The 21,108-nt window shown below is 44.2% G+C and overlaps 1 protein-coding gene across 1 annotated transcript; it reads left to right on the top strand.

Annotated features, from left to right (window-relative positions):
* Positions 1-127: 127 nt before the first annotated feature.
* Positions 128-20,050, top strand: LOC109870378 (heparan sulfate glucosamine 3-O-sulfotransferase 6). The gene is made up of 2 exons (XM_020460867.2): positions 128-970; positions 18,741-20,050. Exons 1-2 carry the CDS (start codon positions 465-467, stop codon positions 19,357-19,359), a joined length of 1,125 nt encoding a protein of 374 aa, XP_020316456.1. The 5' UTR covers positions 128-464; the 3' UTR covers positions 19,360-20,050.
* The last annotated feature ends 1,058 nt before the right edge of the window (positions 20,051-21,108 follow it).

Raw genomic sequence — 21,108 nt, 5'->3', positions numbered from 1 at the left:
AGTGTGCCAGTTATTCATGTTATTTTCAGAATCATGGCTGAAAATGTAAAGGAGGGAATTTGACCAACAGGGCGTGGATTCACACCCAGAAGGAAAGGGGTGTGTCTGTAGTCTGGTGATGGGGGCCAGAGGGCTTCGCGCGAGCCAAGGGAGAGGAGCAGGGAGCAAGAGGGGACAAACTCCGTTTCTCTGAGCACTGTGCACTTTGGACAAGTTGACATTGACACAGTTAGGCCTACAAATATTTATTTAAACTAGAGTTATGTGTTATGAAGTGGATGATCAAACATATTCATGGATTTTTTTTAAGTGCGTAATGGCACGACTTCATCAAGAACGATGTTTTTATGGGTAACTTTATAAAGAAAAACCAGGCCTAATCTTTATTTTAAAACGCATTGAACTTATCTAATTTTAAAAGGCATGTTTTCTGCGTGTTACCCTCCTGCTCAGTATAGCGACTCATGGGATGTAGCAAATGGAGAGCTGTGTTCAACTTTGGACACCTGAAGGCGCAGTCCAAACTTTCCGTCTTCCTTACCATGATCATCATTTTCACTTACTTATTTTACTGTCTCTCTGGGTACAGAGAATCCTTACCTAGACCTGTATACGACCAACAGACAACTTTTATCAACAAAATCTTAGGCCTAAATGATGAACTGAAGCAACAAAAGCTCGACCCGCACAAGAACAGTTCTCCCGGTTCGGTTGTTCGCGAACTCCCCGGCTTTGACAGTGTTGACTCACTCATGCAGGGCAATGATAACGAACTGCGACCGGATAACAACATCTCTATAGCCAATAACTATGGTAGTAAAACTTTTCCTCAGGCAATCATCATCGGAGTAAAGAAAGGAGGCACGCGCGCGCTTCTGGAGTTTCTGCGCATTCACCCGGATGTCAGAGCTGTGGGCGCCGAACCCCACTTCTTCGACAGGTTCTATGATAACGGATTGGAATGGTACAGGTAAGGGAGAGTAAGGGCTGTTTTGAATTTGAATTCAATCTGTTTTTTTCTTGTATGCTTTCATTTACAGTAGTGAAAACATATTGAACATGGCCAAAAAATGGAAAGAGATATGATTTTCTATAATAAATAGCCTAATATTTCACTTGAATCAGTCAATGCAGATGACCTGATACCCAGGTAAAATCATGTTATTGCACTGTGACATAGGTGCTTGGTAAATCACAAGTCATAATTTAGTTATAATTCATCCCAAAATATTGTGTGAAACTGCCTGTCATCACAGCCACCAAAAGAGAACAATATTCTGTGGATTTACTGTATATCAGGTGTATATTTTGGTGCCTTATTTTTGCCATTGATCAACTCTCCTGAACAGGCTCCTATCTTCCCCTGCTTACTTCAGTGTCACTTCATTAATATCCCCTAACGCCAAATAAGGATCCTCTCTCAGAGCCCCTTGGTTCGACGGGGTATTCAGTTCCCTGCCAATAAAATGCTGTTTGTTGACGTGATGTGCTGCATTTCTAAGTGTTTGTCCCTGTGTGTGTCCCTGGGGAGCCCTCACATGTCACCCATATCACCTGGTTAGGAAGAAGGCAAGAGAGCACATAAGGATGTGACACAGAGCCAAGAAGAGGGAGAAATCAATACAGTCTGTTCATGAATATTGCAGACGTTGGGTACAAATGGAAACAGCATCAATGGAGGGATGAAAGTCTCCAAGCATACACCTATTATTTTTTTTTACTAAGGATTACACAGAAAAATGCCTATAATGATGTACAGTACTCTTCCTAAGCATTGGCAGTGTAACATACGTCTAATGCAAGTTACCTGACTGTACTGTTTTTCACTATAATTACTATCTATTGAACAAAAATATAAAACACAACATATAAAATGTTGGTCCCATGTTTCATGTTCCATACGCACAAAAAGCTTATTTCTCTCAAATGTTGTGCACAACTTTGTTTACATCCCTGTTAGTGAGCATTTCTCCTTTGCCAAGAGAATCCATCCACCTGACAGGTGTGGCATATCAAGAATCTGATTAAACAGCATAATCATTACACAGGTGCACCTTGTGCTGGGGACAATAAAAGGCCACTATAAGATGTGCAGTTTTGTCACAACACAATGCCACAGATATTTCAAGTTTTGAGAGAGTATGCAATTGTGATGTCCACCAGAGCTGCTGCCAGAGAATTGAATGTTAATTTCTCTGCCATAAGCCGCCTCCAACGTTGTTTTAGAGAATTTGGCAGCACCTCACAACCGCAGACCATGTGCAATCCCGCCAGACCAGGACATCCACATCCTACTTCTTCACCTGTGTGATCGTCTAAGACCAGCCACCCAGATAGTTGATGCAACTGTAGGTTTGCACAACCAAAGAGTTTCTGCACAAACTATCAGAAGCCGTCTCAGGGAAGCTCATCTGCGAGCTCTTCGTTCTCACCTGGGTCTTGACCTGGTGAGAAGAAGCCGGAGAAGAAGGCAGACGTTTTACGTTCTCCCAACCGATTGTGTTTTTTTGTTTGTTTATTTGCGTTGTTTGTAACTCATTTTTTTACTTAGTTTGTACATAATGTTGCCGCTACCATCTCTTATGACTGAAAATAACTTCTGGACATCAGGACTGCGATTACTCACCACGGACTGGCAGAATCCTGGCAGATTCTAATGAGCCTGACGCAATTGATATACTGCTTTCGGACTGGAGACCTTCGTTGCTGGAGGCTCCGGACTGAAGAACGTCCCTGGTGGCTCCGGACTGGAGAACGTCGTTGGAGGCTCCGGACTGGAGAACGTCGCTGGAGGCTCCGGACTGGAGGACGTCGCTGGAGGCTTCGTGCCATGGATCATCACTGGAGGCTTCTTGCCATGGATCATCACTGGAGGCTTCGTGCCATGGATCATCACTGGAGGGAGGAGACGTATGGGCAGTCTGGTACGTTGACCGGATACACTGGGCCGTACGACTGTATTGGTGTGTTTGGACCAATCTAGTTTGTTGTTGATGTGGACACCAAGGAATTTGAAGCTCTCAACCTGCTCCACTATAGCCCTGTCGATGAAAATGGGGACGTGCTCGGTGCTCCTTTTCCTGTAGTCCACAATCATCTCCTTAGTCTTGGTTACATTGAGGGATAGGTTGTTATTCTGGCACCACCCAGACAGGTCTCTGACCCCCTCCCTACAGGCTCTCTCATCGTTGTCGGTGATGATGGTGTTGGAGTCGTGCCTGGCCATGCAGTTATGGGTGAACAGTGAGTACAGGAGGGGACTGAGCACGCACATCTGGGGAGCTCCAGTGTTAAGGATCAGCGTGGCAGATGTGTTGCTACCTACCCTCACCACCTGGGGGCGGCCTGTCAGAAGTGTTTCATATCGTGAGCTTCTGAGTGGCTAGGACAGGCAATCCCCATACTATTGTAGAGTACTTCATTTTTCCTGCTGTTGCGGATATGCCTGGGAGAATCCTGGCGGAAAAGGCCCACAAAACTATACAGACAATGCCTTCATCAAACATCACTTTTCATGATGCATCAGTGACATGGCAGGAGATGTTTCGAAAGTGAATTATAGCCAGTGAATTATATGCATTACAGTTGGATGAGTGAACAGATTTGGCGTGTCTGGCACAGCTCATGGTATGTCTGTTACATTTATGGGGGGTCAATTAAGGAAGACATCCTCTTCTGCAAATCTCTGGAAACAAGGAAAGTACTGGACAGTACAAAGTACTGGACAGCTTTGTGACATCAAATGGACTTCGTGGTCAAGATGTGTTGGTATCTGTACTGATGGCGCAAAAGCCATGACAGGGAGACATAGTGGAGTGGTAACACGCTTGCAAGCAGTTGCTCCCAACACCACTTGGGTACACTGCAGCATCCACCGAGAGACTCTTGCTGCCAAGGGAATGCCTGACAGCTTGAAAGATGTTTTGGACACTACAGTTAAAATGGTTAACTTTGTTAAAGCAAGACCCCTGAACTCTTGGGTATTTTCTGCATTATGCAATGATATGGGCAGCGACCATGTAACGCTTTTACAACATAGAAGTCCACTGGTTATCAAGGGGCAAAGTATTGACACATTTTCTTTTAAACTGAGAGACGAGCTTAAAGTTTTCTTAACTGACCATAATTTTCACAAGTTGGAGCTCTATTCTGTCTGCATTAACAAGGACAACACACAGGTCTTTCCATCATTGTCTGATTTTTTGTGTGTAAAGGAACTCAAGCTTACAGACAATGTCACATGTGATATAGCGAAGCACCTTAGTGAGCTAGGTGCGCAATTACGCAGGTACTTTCCTTAAATGGCGACACAAACAACTGGATTCGTTATCCCTTTCATGCCCTGCCTCCAGTCCACTTACCGATATCTGAACAAGAGAGCCTCATCGAAATTGCTAGAGGGGATACACACCCGGAGGTTGATTGTTTGATTGTACTCAACTATGAAAGTTTGGGAACCACTGCTCTAGATCGACGTGTACGACAGCGTGTTCAAGTTCCCGCCAATATCCAGCAACTTTGCACAGCCATTGAAGAGGAGTGGGACAACATTCCAGAGGCCACAGTCAACAGCCTGATTAACTCTACGCGAAGGAGATGTGTTGCGATGCATTGTTTTTGGATCCACGCCCCTACCTTTTTTTAAGGTGTCTGTGACCAACAGATGCATATCTGTATTCCCAGTCATGTGAAATCCATAGATTAGGGTTTAATGAATTTATTTCAATTGACTGATTTCCTTATATGAACTGTAACTCAGTAAAATCTTAGAAATTGTTGCATTTTGTGTTTATATTTTTTATTCAGTGTAGTTTGTGAGGCCAGGCAGATGATTAGGTAGTAGCCTACATTGTGGCACTACAACAGTTACTGGCTACAGCCTTTGATGGTGTTGAGAGACCAGTGACCTTCTAACACATCTTTTAACACCGTCACAGTCCATGTAGTGCTTTGTTGCAGCTGCACAGCAGCTCTCTAGTCTCTCTTCTGTCTCACAAATGTGGTTTTAGTCTTTCCTAATCTGACGACAGGCATTGTCAACACTGTGTGGATTGGCCTGCTGTAATGACAGGTCAGGCATTAGCTCAGACAGCTCAGGGAAACAGAGATGACATCACGTTGTGGAGTACCAGCTTGTCAGTGTAGGGTGAAGTTGCCCCAAGCCAAGGCTCTGATCTAAAGTCAGTATTGGGTATTTTCCACTAATGGTAAAGGTTAGGATTTGGGGAGGGAAAGCTGATCCTAGATCTGTGCCTAAGTGTGTGATGGTTTATTGGTTCTTATCTAAGTCGAAGTATGTAGTGCTGTGTTGGAGTAATGAGACTAGTGTCAAAGCACCCAGATCAGTCAGTCTAATCCCTTATCATTACCAGCTCCGCCCTCTCACCTCCCTCCACTCTTCTCTCCTTTGTGTGAAAGGCCTTGTATCATAATTGATGGGGTCTTTGATTTTAACCAAGGTATTACGCAAGGGATTGTGATGTCTTGTATAATAACTTGTGTAACTACACAGTAACTATACTAGTAACTGATAGGAAACAGAATCGGACCTTTCAAGGCAATTCAATCGCTGTTTTATGTGTGCGGCTGACCAATAATATTCTGGTTACCAAATCAGTTATAAAGTAACTCTGTGGCATAAGGACAATTTTATAAAGTGTTGCTATTCACATTGACATAGAATTAAGTAAAAACCCATTGGATATACATTCATATCTGGACTGGAACCACTCCAGGCACCATTTAAGACAGCAGCATAAAGCATTTAGACTGGACATTGAAAGTATCACTTAAACATTATGTAATTTGACAGAGCTCTTAATTTCAAAGTGTATTGTTACACTGCTTTGAGTTTGAAAAGGAACACTGTCCTCTGTCTTCAGTTAGTTACCAAATAAAACACATGGACATGTTAAAAAGAAGCATTTGGAAAATTGTTTTAGAAGAAATGCTTATATGTGGAAAAAACTTGGCCTCTCGATGCATTTGGAAATGGTTATGTGGCTTTGTGGGAGAGAACATGTTTAAAGGGTTTAGCTCTTTCTACTCTTTCTCTCTCTCTGTGTGTGTGTGTGTGTGTGTGTGTGTGTGTGTGTGTGTGTGTGTGTGTGTGTGTGTGTGTGTGTGTGTGTGTGTGTGTGTGTGTGTGTGTGTGTGTGTGTGTGTGTGTGTGTGTGTGTGTGTGTGTTTCCATTGCGTGTGTGCAAGTAGCCTAAGCATTTGAGATCCAACCCAGTCAAGTGTCACATCTCCCTCTCCCCATTCTACTCTGCGATCCACCATTAAACCACACCTTTTCATGACACCATGAATATCCATTAGACATACTGTAGATGTCATTTCCAATATTGATCTGTTAAACTAGAGTTTCCTATTGATTCAGCTGTTGGTACCTTTACCAGGGCACTGCAGGGGAGGTTCCTTAACTGCTGAATATTCAATCTTGTTGACAAGGTGTCGTTGATCCTTCAACCACCGACATTTATACCCTATACATACTGTGAAGACTTTGAAACGTGTGGGGATTGGGGGGACAAGGTTCTTCAGAAGTATATTTTCTTGCATAATTCAGTGTAGCATTGGTCACAGTATGCAGACAGGAATGTCCAGCTCTTATTTCTTAACTGCCGAATTCCCAGGCACATTTTTAAAGTTTTGAAGTAGTGTTAGAGACAGAGAGAGAGAGAGAGAGTTCTTTGGCCCAACGAAAAGATTTTGGGAGGGCCTTTCATGGTCAAAGTGTCTCTGAAATAAATCAAATATATAGAATTGGACTGAACAAAGGAGACTTTGTTTCCCTGACAAGGTCCACTGGTCGGCTAGTCTGTGTCATTATTTCAGGCTATGGCGGTGTACATGCATGGCATGCTTTCAAGACACCAAAGGAATGTCTTCAAGACGGATGTCAATATGCAAAAAGAAATGGGGAAAATATAACTGAATAATCAAACATGATTTGATCAATCGGTTTGGGATGGGTATGGCTTTTCAATCTGGAGAAAAACCTAATCGCCCAACTCAATATTTTGACAGCTCGTCATTGGACGATCTTTCACCTTCCGTATGTTATGCCCTATCCAATCAGATGATAGTTAATGAAATAAAGGGACATGTATAGGAGATGTGAAAATGATAACAATATGAGTATTTAGTATTGGACGAATGAAAAAGTCCATCGGACTTCCTTTCCAACCCTCTTAGTGTGATAGAACAAGGGACTGCCTATTCCAAATCAATGTCCTCAATAGCCAGATGCCTAACCTAATTAGGTCTATATACATGATTAGCTAACTGATCATTTGCTCAGTGAATAGAACTACATGGCAATGTATTAGTTCAAAAGGACTTAGTTAAAACGGTGCTCCCTATACAGTTGACCAATTTCCGCAGCATTCGCACATACTGTATATTAATATTGTTGTGGAGATTTCTAAGCTCAGTGTGACAAAAAGGCATGTTTATTTTTTAACTAGCAGATGTAGGCTACTTGGATGCTCATTTACTATAATAATGTAAGACTAACCCAGGGATGTTTTCACTAGTCTACCTTCTTTCCCCTCATTATAAACTAATCAATTTGAACCAGATAGAGCAACAGAACTATGACAGTATTGATCCAGTAGCCTGGGTTCCTGTCAGCCTGCAGGTCTCTAACACGACTCCCAGGTTACAGTGACTGATTAGGGTTTATGTTTGGTGGAGTGTAAAAAATGATCCCCCACTCCGTCCCTCCCGACCTCATCCTCCCATGTCCCTGTCACAGCAAGATGGATGTCACAGCTATAACAACCTCACATAGCACTACACCTTTTTGGAATCATAATACACCCCCAGTCAGCGCCGAAAACCAGAGGGAAATGTCTTCTGTTTTCTGTAAAGCTGTGATTATAAATTTGTGGACTAATGACATTTTAGTTATCAGAGACTGTAGTAGGCCTAGTCATTGTAGCGACTGTAGGATAGTGATACAAGTGTGACAGTTGAAAAGGGCAGCTTTGTTTTTGCACCAACACCAGAGTTGCTCTGTTTAGTTACACAAGGGATGAATCCCTACACTTCAAACTGTCTAAACTTATCTTAACCAGGGCCCAGTCCCAATCAGAGTCTGCTTATTTGCTCTAGTCTATCAACAAGGGCAGTTTTGGATTATAATTCATCCAGGAGCTGTCTGGCGCATAATTTTACCCAGGACCCTTTAGGTTGACCCTCTACCCACATCACCCAGCATACCATCTTCTGTTTTAGCCTGTCTGGAGAGGCTGGTAAATCATTGACAGCTCAGTGTGTATTGTTGTCTCAGCCGTGGCCTCTGCCTTCTGCCCTGCCTGACCATCTCTGTTTAATAACTGACTGACCGACTGACCGTCTGGCTGGGTGGGTAAGAGGGTAAGGAGGGCAGAAGGGTGAGGGTGAAGTGGAGAGAGCGTGAGTAGCGAGTAGACTCGCTACAGGAATCATAGGAACACACCTTCCTTTGTTATGAAAAGCAGATAAGGAAACATTTTATGGGTTGTCTTTAATAATGTAACACAAATTGGTTTCCTGGACAATAGTTATGTTTAATTGTGAGGAAATGTGACTGATTAAAATGAGAAATCTGTCTGAAGGAGAACTCTGTCCTTTTCAGTTCGGAATGTGAACATTATCTAGGAAGTTCAAAAAAAGAAATCTGAAAACCAAATAAATGCTTTCTCACATGCCGACATCGCTCTCTCTCTCTCTCTCTCTCTCTCTCTCTCTCTCTCTCTCTCTCTCTCTCTCTCTCTCTCTCTCTCTCTCTCTTTCTCTGTTGTGCTGTGTGTTTTAGATACTCTCTCTCTGTTGTGCTGTGTGTTTTAGAGACTCTCTCTCTCTGTTGTGCTGTGTATTTTAGAGACTCTCTTTCTCTTACACACAAAAACACACACACAATTTACTGGGTCAGGATTGGCCCCTTAATGACAAACACTATCTTTCCCAGCAGCTGCAGGCCCTGTGTTCTGCCAACTGTAATCCCATTCCTCAGTTAAAACAAGTCAAGGATGGGCTACAACCACAAGGAGTGGGACATTTAACAATTTAGGAAGTGGCATTCACTGCAGTCCAGTATTGAGTCTTCTCATTGGTCTAGAGTTGGTTAGACACCAGATGGCCAATGGTTGAAGTCCATTAGAGAGTTCTGAGGTGTACTTGTAATTTCAATTCATTTGGAAAAGGTAGGTAATTCATGGGAAAAATTATTATTATTATTATTATTATTTTTCCCTCACCAACAGTGTTACGGTAGCAGACGCTGGGGAAAGAGGAATGCAGCATGATGTATAGCAGTGGAGGCTGCTGAGGGGAGGACGGCTCATTATAATGGCTGGAACGGATCAAATGGAATGGCATCAAACACATGGAAACCATATGTTTGATGTATTTGATACCATTCCACCAATTCCGCTCCAGCCATTACCACAAGCCCATCCTCCCCAATTAAGGTGCCACCAACCTCCTGCTATCCACCTCCATTGCCGACAGAGATGGCTGCCTCGCTTCGCGTTCTTCGGAAACTGCAATATTTAGTTTTTTAATGTATTATTTCTAACACTGTTACCCCAGGAAATCTGAAGTCTTATTACATACAGCCGGGAGGAACTATTGGATATAAGAGCAAAGTCAACTTACCAACATTATGACCAGGAATGCGACTTTCCCGAATCGGATCCTCTGTTTGGTCCACCACCCAGGACAATGGATTGGATCCCAGCAGGCGACCCAAAACAACGACGCCGCAGAAGGGGTAGACGGAGCGGTCTTCTGGTCAGGCTCCGTAGACGGGCACATCGCCCACCGCTCCCGAGTATATTACTAGCCAATGTCCAGTCTCTTGACAACAAAATCCGAGCAAGGGTTGCCTTCCAGAGAGATATCAGAGAAAGCAACATTCTCTGCTTCACGGAAACATGGCTCACTCAGGATACGTCATCAGAGTCGGTACAGCCACCTGGTTTCTTCACGCATCGCGCCGACAGAAACAAACATCTCTCTGGTAAGAAGTGTGGGGGTGTATGCCTTATGATTAATGAGTCATGGTGTGATCATAACAACATACAGGAACTCAAGTCCTTTTGTTCACCTGACCTAGAATTCTCTTTGATTATTATCACAGTCGTGTATATCCCCACCAAGCGGACACCTCGACGGCCCTGAAATAACTTCATTGGACTCAATGTAAACTAGAAACCACATATCCCAAGGCTGCATTTATTGTAACTGGGGATTTTTAGAAGGCTAATCTGAAAACAAGGCTCCCTAATTTTTATCAGCATATCGAATGCGCGACCCGGGCTGGCAACATCCTGGATCATTGTTACTCTAACTTCATCGACGCATACAAAGCCCTCTCTCGCTCTCCTTTCGGCACATCAGACCACGACTACATGTTGTTGCTCCCTCTCATAGACAGAAACTAAAACAGGAAACGCCGTGCTCAGGTCTGTTCAACTCTGATCTGACCAATCTGATTCCACGCTTCAAGATTGCTTCGATCACGTGGACTGGCACGTGGACCCCGTCGCGGTCCCCAATGTCTTGCTCCCAGACAAACTGAACAGCTTCTTTGCTCACTTTGAGGAATATACAGTGCCACCGACACGGCCCGCTACCAAAACCTGCGGGCTTTCCTTCACCGCAGCCAACGTGAGTAAAACATTTAAACTTGTTAATTCTCGCAAGGCTGCTGGCCCAGACGGCATCCCTAGCTGCGTCCTCAGAGCCTGCGCAGACCAGCTGGCTGGTGTGTTTATGGACATATTCAATCAATCCCTATCCCAGTCTGCTGTTCCCACATGCTTCAAGAGGGCCACTATTGTTCCTGTTCCCAAGAAAGCTAAGGTAACTGAGCTAAACTACTATCGCCCGTAGCACTCAATTCCGTCATCATGAAGTGCTTTGAGAGACTAGTCAAGGAACATATCACCTCCACCCTACCTGACACCCTAGACCCACTCCAATTTGCTTACTGCCCCAATAGGTCCACAGACGACGCAATCGCAGTCACACTGCACACTGCCCTAACCCATCTGGACAAGAGGAATACCTGTGTAAGAACGTTGTTCATCGACTACAGCTCAGCATTTAACACCATAGTACCCTCCAAACTCGTCATTAAGCTTGAGACCCTGGTTCCCGACCACACCCTGTGCAACTGGGTCCTGGACTTTCTGACAGGATGCCCCCAGGTGGTGAGGGTAGGTAACAACATCTCCACTTCGCTGATCCTCAACACTGTGTTCTCAGCCCTCTCCTGAATTCCCTGTTCACTCATGACTGCGTGGCCATGCACACCTCCAACTCAATCATCAAGTTTACAGATGACACTACAGTGGTAGGCTTGATTACCAACATTGACGAGATGGCCTACAGGGAGGAGGTGAGGGCCCTCAGAGTTTGGTGTCAGGAAAATAACCTCACGCTCAACGTAAACAAAACAAAGGAGATGATCGTGGACTTCAGGAAACAGCAGAGGGAGCACCCCCCTATCCACATCGACGGGACAGTAGTGGAGAAGGTGGAAAGTTTTAAGTTCCTTGGCGTACACATCACGGACAAACTGAAATGGTCCACCCACACTGACAGCGTGGTGAAGAAGTCACAACAGCAACAGCGTCTCTTCAACCTCAGGAAGCTGAAAAAATGTGGCTTGTCACCAAAAACACTCAAACTTTTACAGATGCACAATCGAGAGCATCCTGTCGGGCTGTATCACCGCCTGGTATGGCAACTGCCCCGCCCACAACCGTAAGGCTCTCCAGAGGGTACTGAGAGACTGAAAAACAGCTTCTATCTCAAGGTCATCAGACTGTTAAACAGCCATCACTAACATTGAGGGGCTGCTGCCAACATACTGACTCAAATCTCTAGCCACTTAAGAATAAAAAATTGGATGTAGTAAATGTATCACTAGTCACTTTAAACAATGCCACTTTTATATAATGTTTACATACCCATTACTCATCTCATATGTATAAACTGTACTTTATACCACTTACTGCATCTTGCCTATGCCGTTCGGCCATCACTCATCCATATATTTATATGTACATATTCTATTCATTCCTTTACACTTCTGTGTATAAGGTAGTTGTTGTGAAATTGTTAGATTACTTGTTAGATATTACTGCATGTTCGGAACTAGAAGCACAAGCATTTCTCTACACTCGCATTAACATCTGCTAACCCTGTGTATGTGACCAATAAAATGTGATTTGATTTGATGTATAGTATTAGATGATAATGTTTAACTTTGGTTCAAAGGGCTTTTCTTTTATGAAGTGCACAGAAAAACACACTTCAACCTGGCTCAGAGAATCATTAGAAGCCCTTGTGAAATATTCATTCAGAACAAGAAGTACAGTACTGTTTTAAAGGTGGAGGTTCTCTTAAAAACAGGGTTTCTGTAGTTCTTTGTAAAGAATGACTACAGTGCAGTGCATGCTTTCACACTGAAACCCTCTAAGTAAGTTAACCAATCTAATTATTACAGTAACTACACAACTACACAGGCTGAGGGAGGAAGGAGGAAGGAAGAGACCCTCCAGTTATCTGTCCATCTCTCTCTTCCTCCTCCTCTTGTCTGTCTGTTCATCTGTTCATCTCAGGGTGTGGGCCCCTGGCCCATGGTCACCCACTGATAAAGTTGCACAGCTAACAGCTAACCCACTGTGGGCCAGGCAGGAACACAGGCTGATTTTCCCATTCGATAAGACGGAGGGGTGCAATTACAGCAAGGAACACACTTTTTTTCTGTCTTTCTCTCTCACACATAGTCTCCCGTCTCTTGCTCTCTCACCCTATTATCTCTCCAATTCTCTCTCTCTTTTTAATTCTGGAGTTGGAATGTCAGGCTTTATCCTGCAGTAGACAGTCTGGAGGCTTGAGCTGTTTCCCCCTTTCTGTCTGTCTGTCTGTCTGTCTGTCTGTCTGTCTGTCTGTCTGTCTGTCTGTCTGTCTGTCTGTCTGTCTGTCTGTCTGTCTGTCTGTCTGTCTGTCTGTCTGTCTGTCTGTCTGTCTGTCTGTCTGTCTGTCTGTCTGTCTGTCTGTCTGTCTGTCTGTCTGTCTGTCTGTCTGTCTCTCTCTCTCTCTCTCTCTCTCTCTCTCTCTCTCTGTCTGTCTCTGTCTGTCTGTCTCTCTCGCTCTGTCTCTGTCTCTCTCTCTCTGTCTCTCTCTCTTTCTGTCTCTCTACACTGTCATCTCTCTCTCTCTTTCTGTCTCTCTCTACACTGTCATTATCTCTCCCGAGGAAACTGTGAGACCGCTTCCCACTGACTCTTCTCAAAGTTGCCTGCTGTAATAATCTCTGTATTAACAGTCATGTTCACTTTTCCCCCTCGTAGACACATTCTTTAGGTCTTTCTTACCGACCTACCTCACTGATGTAGGCCTAAACCTCCTCAACAAATAGAACTCTCACCACTCTCTGGCTGCTGTATGAAACCAGCGTGGGAGTGTAGTCCGACAGCCTTGGTGTGTACGTTACAACATTAGACTCTACTATGCTATGCTACTGTACCGCGCGAGCACACACACACACACACACACACAAACACACACACACACACACACATTTTATTGGTCTCTTTGTTGTTTCCTGCTGACTTTGACTTCTAATTACTCTTCACTAACTCCTGAGGCCTCCATTTTCTTCTCCCAGGAATGACAAGCCTCTCTCTCTGCAGAGTACTGAGTCTAACGCAGGGGACAAAGAGTCAAAGGCATGTCTCAGCTCTCAGAGGCAACATGCCCTGTGTTTAAGCCTCCAGATGACATTTAACTTGTAGTGACAGAAATGCAGTCCCCCAGTGATGGGAATTGGTTGACAAAATGTCTTCTCAACATTCCTGCACACTGTGTGTACTCATAATGTAACTTGCAATGTCCTATGGAAGTATCCCTGATAAAACAAGTAGAGAGAGGGAGAGAGAGATGCTGAGCTGAAGACATCTTGCGTTATAAGCATCCCCCGTGGGCCCGATGGTCTCACACACTGAATCACAAGTGTCTGCTTCTGACCTTCAGGGTGGAAAGGACAAAGTCCTCTCCCAGAGGGGTCTGGCGGGGGTCACAGAGTAAAGTTACACAGAGTCAAGATAGATCACAGCATACAGGGTCTGAGTCCGGGGACCAACAGGGAAAACCCTTCCTACCCAGCAACAACTCTTTATATCTTCTACTGCATTTCACACACGCGCTCATGCTGGTACAAACATTTGCATGCATGAGCATTCACACAGACACACACAGAGACAGACACAGACACACACACAGAGAACCTCAGCCTGTCCTGCTGGTAACAGTGCAGAGTGTTTGCTGCTCCTGCATAAGGGCATAAGGGTGTGTGCGTGCATGCCCATATGTTTGTGTTTGTGTGTGCGTTGGGTGGGTGGGTGGGTGTGTCTAGGTGTGTTCTTCTGAGAGTGTGGCCAACTTTTAAATCAAAGCTCCTGTCCTATGTTTACACACATGGGTTCTTACTGTATGACACACAGGGGAGAGGAGAGCTAACACTGGGAAGGCAAATAAGAGTTAGAAGCCCAGGTTGGAGCACTTTGTGTGTGTGTGTGTGTGTGTGTGTGTGTGTGTGTGTGTGTGTGTGTGTGTGTGTGTGTGTGTGTGTGTGTGTGTGTGTGTGTGTGTGTGTGTGTGTGTGTGTGTGTGTGTGTGTGTGCATGTGCGCGTGTGTGTGGGTGTGCGTGCGTGTGCGTGTGTCAATCTGTTTGAGGTGTTTGAAAAATGCTAAAATTCTCTTCCACCCCACAGCCATCCACACGTACTTTGTGCTCCCTCAGATGTTGGAGATGCATGACGCCCCTACACACACACGCATGCTAATGCCCAGATGCTGCGTTTTACGAGCGAGCTCACCTACTTAGTACAAAAACGATCAAGTCAATATTTGTCAACATTATAGTTTCCACAATTAGTGTGTAGCTTGTCTTTTCCCCTTGTTTTTGAGATGACATTGACACACACTCAGGTTGGTGTACTTAGTTCAGTCCCTACAATACGGTCATAAACAGTAGCCTATCAACCTGAGGTATTTTACAACAGGGCCTAATAGAGCTGAGGGCCACCCAGACGGTGAGTACAGCAGGTCTATAGAGATAAACACACATCTGTGGACCCTCTGACCTGCATTCTTGCTCCAGATGCTAACAGTGCTACCACTAGGCTAAGGTGTGATTAAAACAAACAGCAGATCACTTAGCTAGTCTCCGCTAATCTGGCTGCCGTTGGAAACCATACAGAGAGCAACAACATTTGACAAAGAACCACAACAGCAGTTGAATAGGTATATACTCTAGTATATGGGTCTCACTTTAATACTGTGAGATAAGGCTGGCTAGGTTAATGTGTGTCTCTCCCTCCCTCCCACTTGGGTTTGTGTTGTAGCCAGAGAGTTTCGTGATTACAGGACAGTGTTTTGGGGGTTCCCGGGTGGCGCGGTGGTCTAAGACACTGCATCTCAGTGCTAGAGGCGTCACTACAGACCCTGGTTCGATGTATCACAACTGGCTGTGTTTGGGAGTCCCATAGGGCGGCACACAATTGGCCCAGCGTCGTCTGGGTTTGGCCCGGGGTAGGCCATCCTTGTAAATAAGAATTTGTTCTTAACTGACTTACCTAGTTAAATAAATAAAACATTTAAATAAAGAATTTAAACATGATGGCAATGGAAGCCGGGACAGTCCAGCATGGATGCCATTAGCCTGTTTGGTCAGAATTAAACATTCAGTTGCTGTTGAGTACACACTACACAAACAGACTGTCACCTCCGTATGGCAGGCCAAAATAATTAGAGAGAGCAAAAGAGAGCAAAAGAAGTATCAAATTAAATAAGTATAATTATTTAGTTGTAGTGGTAGTTGTAAAGAAAAGGGTCTCCTTTATATCTTGAAATGAACAGAGTTATGAAGTGATAGAATTATAGCACAATGCTGTCCTATGTAACTGATCAGCCACCGTGGGAGTTGTTCAGAACAGAGGAAGACAGGAGAGAATGTGTAGAGATATGTCCCTCTAAAGCTGAATCCCAGTGGAGTTGTTGCTCTTGAAAGGAGGTTTTCTGTGTTACTATTTGACCTCTTACATTGTAATATTAATATCAACATGCTATAGGCCTAGTTGGGGTGAGCCAATGGAACGTTATCTACAGGATTTCCTTTTTCTCTTACTTATTTATTACTCTTACTTATTGAACCAGGAGATCCAATTGAGGTAGATCCTCTCTAAAAACCTAACACCTAACAGATTCCGTTACTGTGGTATGAGTGTTGTCTGTATACCTGATCCTCATATCCACTCATACCCAGTCTGTAGTAAAAAAAAAAGAGGCGGTCTGTTGTAAAAACATAAGCCATGTTTTCAGGATTAGCTTCATGGCACATTCGTGGTGGGGATGTCAGATTTGGATCAGAGAGGAGTATGTTCCCCACACAGCTCAGGCCAGAGCCCTGCATTTAGAGACCAGAGACCAACCACGTTGATGACAGCTTTTGGAATGCGTCTCAAATGGCACCCTATTCCTTATAGATTGCACAAATTCCGTTCAGAGCCCTAGTGCACCGTACTATAGTGAATAGGATGCCATTTGAGACTCAACCTCAGTCTCTACCACATGGCTATGCTACGGGGGGAACCATCCGTGGAAATTAAATGAGGGATTTTCTGAGGAGTTGGAACGTTCCTTCATGCTTGGATTTCTAAAACATAAACCCGCCGTGAGATTTGAATCCCCTCATTTTAAATTAAATGAAGGTGGTCCTTTTCTGAGGAGAGTTGGAAGGATTCCTGTTTTGTGTCCTTAGGATTCTAAAATGGAACTTCTGGGATTCCACTTTAAATAGTGTTCCAACATTAGGTTCCAGCTGCTAAAGGACATGTTTTTAAAGGTTAAATAATGGTTCAATAAAATTTAAATAAAACAATTTGAAGACTATTAACTGTCTTTCATCTCTTTAGCTCATCATCAGATTCTTTACTGCTAATCTGGGTGCAGGTCTATTTCTCATTTGTTGGCTAAAGTAGAGTCAGACTGGTGCTGGTCTGTTGGGGAGTTTATTGCAGTGTCCGTGGTATACGATAGGCAGTGCATGGTATGGTATACAGTGCATTCGGAAAGTATTCAGACCCCTTGACTTTTTCCACATTTTGTTGCATTACAACTTTATTCTTAAATTGATTATATAGTTGTTTCCCCCTCATCAATCTACACACAATACCCCACAATACCCCACAATACCCCACAATACCCCACAATACCCCACAATGGCAAAGCAAAATCAAGTTTTTAGACATTTTTGCAAATGTATTAAAAATACAAAATATTCAGACCCTTTACTCAATACTTTGTTGATTACAGCCTAGAGTCTTCTTGGCTACAAGCTTAACACACTTGTATTTGGCGAGTTTCTCCCATTCTTCTCAAACTCTGTCAGGTTGGATGGGGAGCCTCGCTGCACAGTTATTTTCAAGACTCCCCAGAGATGTTCGAACAGCCAAGACAATGCAGAAGTGGCTTCAGGACAAGACTCTGAATGTCCTTGAGTGGCCCAGTCAGAGCCTGGACTTGAGCCTGGGTTCAAGTCCAGGCTCTGACTGGGACACTCAAGGACATTCAGAGTCTTGTCCTGAAGCCACTTCTGCATTGTCTTGGCTGTGTGCTTAGGGTCATTATCCTGTTGGAAGGTGAACCTTCGCCCCAGTCTGAGGTCCTGAGCGCTCTAGAGCAGGTTTTCATCAAGGATCTCTCTGTACTTTGCTCCGTTAATCTTTCCCTCAATGATGACTTTCCAAATCATGTCCAATCAATTTAATTTACCACAGGTGGACTCCAGTCAAGTTGTAGACACATCTCAAGGATGATCAATGGAAACAGGATTCACCTGAGCTCAATTTCGAGTCTCATAACAAAGGGTCTGAATACTTCTGTAAATCATTCTAAAAACCTGTTTTCGCTTTGTCATTATGGGATATTGTGTGTAGATTGATGAGGGATTAAAAAAAAACATAACGTAACAAAATGTGGAAAAAGTCAAGGGGTAAGAATACTTTTCGAATGCACTGTTATTTGTCCAGGCAGCCTGGGCTCAGCCCAGCTCTCAGCCCAGCTCTCAGCCTACCTCTCAGCCTAGCTCTCAGCCTAGCTCTCAGCCTAGCTCTCAGCCTAGCTCTCAGCCCAGCTCTCAGCCTACCTCTCAGCCCAGCTCTCAGCCTACCTCTCAGCCTACCTCTCAGCCTAGCTCTCAGCCTAGCTCTCAGAGATGCTCTGACAGGCTTGTGAAGGAGGAGGAAGTCCTGTGGAAATGACTTTTCACTGGTTATTATGGTTTTGTGGTTTCCCTTAAGCACCCACTCATTGACTTCCTCTCCATCTGACATGCATTTCAGCGAGGCCAGCGTCTAATGTAGATGTTTATATTGATGTAATCACAGACCTAACCAACTAATTACAAAGCTAAATCAGAAGCCCTCAAGGCTGGGGAGCATCAAAGGGGACTGTTGGAACCCTCCAATGACGCATGGAATATCCATATTCCATAAAATGTTGCAATATTAAACATGTGGAAACAGATCTGGTCGTGTTTATGACACACAAACCAGGTTCCAAAGGTCTTAAAGTTTGTTGCATTCCCAGAAGCTGTTAGTATGTCAGTTTACCAAATGTTTGGGAACCACTAATCAAATCTTTCCTCTTCTCTCCTCTCCTCTCCTCTCAGAAACTTGATGCCCCGGACGTTGGAAAGCCAGATCACCATGGAGAAGACACCAAGCTACTTCGTCACCAAGGAGGCTCCTCGGCGTCTCTTCGCCCTGAGTCGTCATACCAAGCTGATCGTGGTGGTCCGAGACCCCGTGACCCGGGCCGTGTCCGACTACACCCAGACGCTGTCCAAACAACCCGGCCTTCCGTCTTTCCAGAGCCTGACCTTCCGGAACTCCACCACGGGCCTCATCGACACCTCCTGGAGCGCCGTGCGCATCGGGATCTACGCCAAGCACCTGGAGAACTGGCTGCGCTACTTCCCCCTCTCGAAGTTCCTCTTCGTCAGCGGGGAGCGGCTGGTGACGGACCCGGCCGGGGAGATGGGCAGGGTGCAGGACTTCCTGGGGCTGAAGAGGTTGGTCACGGACAAACACTTCTACTTCAACCAGACCAAGGGTTTCCCCTGCCTGAAGAAGCCTGAGGGGAGCAGCAGGCCACGCTGTCTGGGGAAGTCTAAGGGAAGGCCTCATCCACAGATCTCTCCAGAGGTGCTGCTCAGGCTCAGGGAGTTCTATAGGCCATTCAACATGAAGTTTTACCAAATGACAGGCCATGACTTTGGCTGGGACTGATGGAAATGGGATGGGATAGAGCATAGACATGTGTCTCCAGAGGATCTACAGGCCTTGTAATGTCCACTTAACCTGAGGTTTTGCCAAATGAAAGGTCCTCGTGACTTCGGCTGGGACTGGTGGAAACAGACAGACTAGTATATTTTGGTTTTTAAAGAGAGGGTTTAAATCTCCTTGTATAAACAGATGTGATTTTCCTAGTATGATTGTTGTGTCGCTGCAATGTAATAAAAAATTGATATTCTGACAAAACTGCTCCACGAGCCAAATATTCATCCCAAATATGCTAATACTATTTCAATAAACTAGACTACAATAAAACAAGTGCATTTCTAAAATAATTTTGTTAATGACAGATCATTTTTACTGTTATCCCATTCTCATGTTTGAAAATGCAATCTCAAAGATGTTTAGGTGACATTATTTTTAACAATGCAGAAGACTATTGCTGGTATAAATGCTGGACTATGTACTATTTTTTTGTTAACAAAATATATTACTGATTTACTCTGTGTGCTGTAAAATTGCTATTATTTATGTTGCAAGTGTTATGCTATTGAGAATTGTGGTATATGCTATATCTGTATCCCTTATCTTTCTTCATTGTTTGTTTCATACCAAACTCATAAACTGTACCCCTCCTTGACTGTACATTTCTGGAAGCATAATTTATTAAAATGACAATGTTTGAGATGTTTTATCTACTACTTTTGTATTTAAAGATGCTGATATTACTAAAGCCTTTATTCTAAAATAGACATCCTTTTATCATCATATAAATCAACATTTCAGTATGAAATGCCTTTCGATGAAATATCCACACCATATGATACACTGTTCAGTCACACCAGACCACAGAGAGGGAAGGCCGATTTATTTATTTATTTTAATTTTAATTTTACCTTTATTTAACCAGGTAGGCAAGTTGAGAACAAGTTCTCATTTACAATTGCGACCTGGCCAAGATAAAGCAAAGCAGTTCGACAGATAAAACGACACAGAGTTACACATGGAGTAAAAACAAACATACAGTCAATAATGCAGTATAAACAAGTCTATATACAATGTGAGCAAATGAGGTGAGAAGGGAGGTAAAGGCAAAAAAGGCCATGATAGGGTGGTGTGTGTAGGTGGTGGTCATACGGCCCTGTAGGTGGTGGTCATACGGCCCTGTAGGTGGTGGTCATACGGCCCTGTAGGTGGTGGTCATACGGCCCTGTAGGTGGTGGTCATACGGCCCTGTAGGTGGTGGTCATACGGCCCTGTAGCCTCCAGGGCAAAATTTGAAGTTAACGCAGCAAGGAAGCTTTCTCATGTGTAAGCAATCAATTGGCCGGGGTCATTGGAGACCTTTGGGATGGCAATCTTTGACCCCTGACGCTCTGTTGACCTGTATGCCTCGCCTCCATAAACTGCTGACCACCCCAGTGCTACGGCGTTGGCCAGTGGAGCCGCCCAGGCCCAGCCGTACTCCCTGGGTGCTTCCCAATATAGTGCACTATATGGGCTCTGGCCAAAAGTAGTGCACTATATAGGGGATAGGATGCCATTTGGGATATACTCCTTATTTTAGAGGATCCGTTAATATTGCAAGCTCAACCTCCGGGACCCGGGCTGAAGGGAGCTGAATCAATAACTGCCTGTTTAGTTTATAGACTATGGAATATGTGCTTATACGTACCATGTCCCCTTGTCACAGTGATTTAGGCCAGGGTCGGACACAGGACGCTGTCACACATTTGTAAAGTA

Source organism: Oncorhynchus kisutch, linkage group LG25 (assembly GCF_002021735.2).
Source record: "Oncorhynchus kisutch isolate 150728-3 linkage group LG25, Okis_V2, whole genome shotgun sequence".
NCBI lineage: Eukaryota > Metazoa > Chordata > Actinopteri > Salmoniformes > Salmonidae > Oncorhynchus > Oncorhynchus kisutch.
This window is presented reverse-complemented; position numbering and strand designations above follow the sequence as displayed.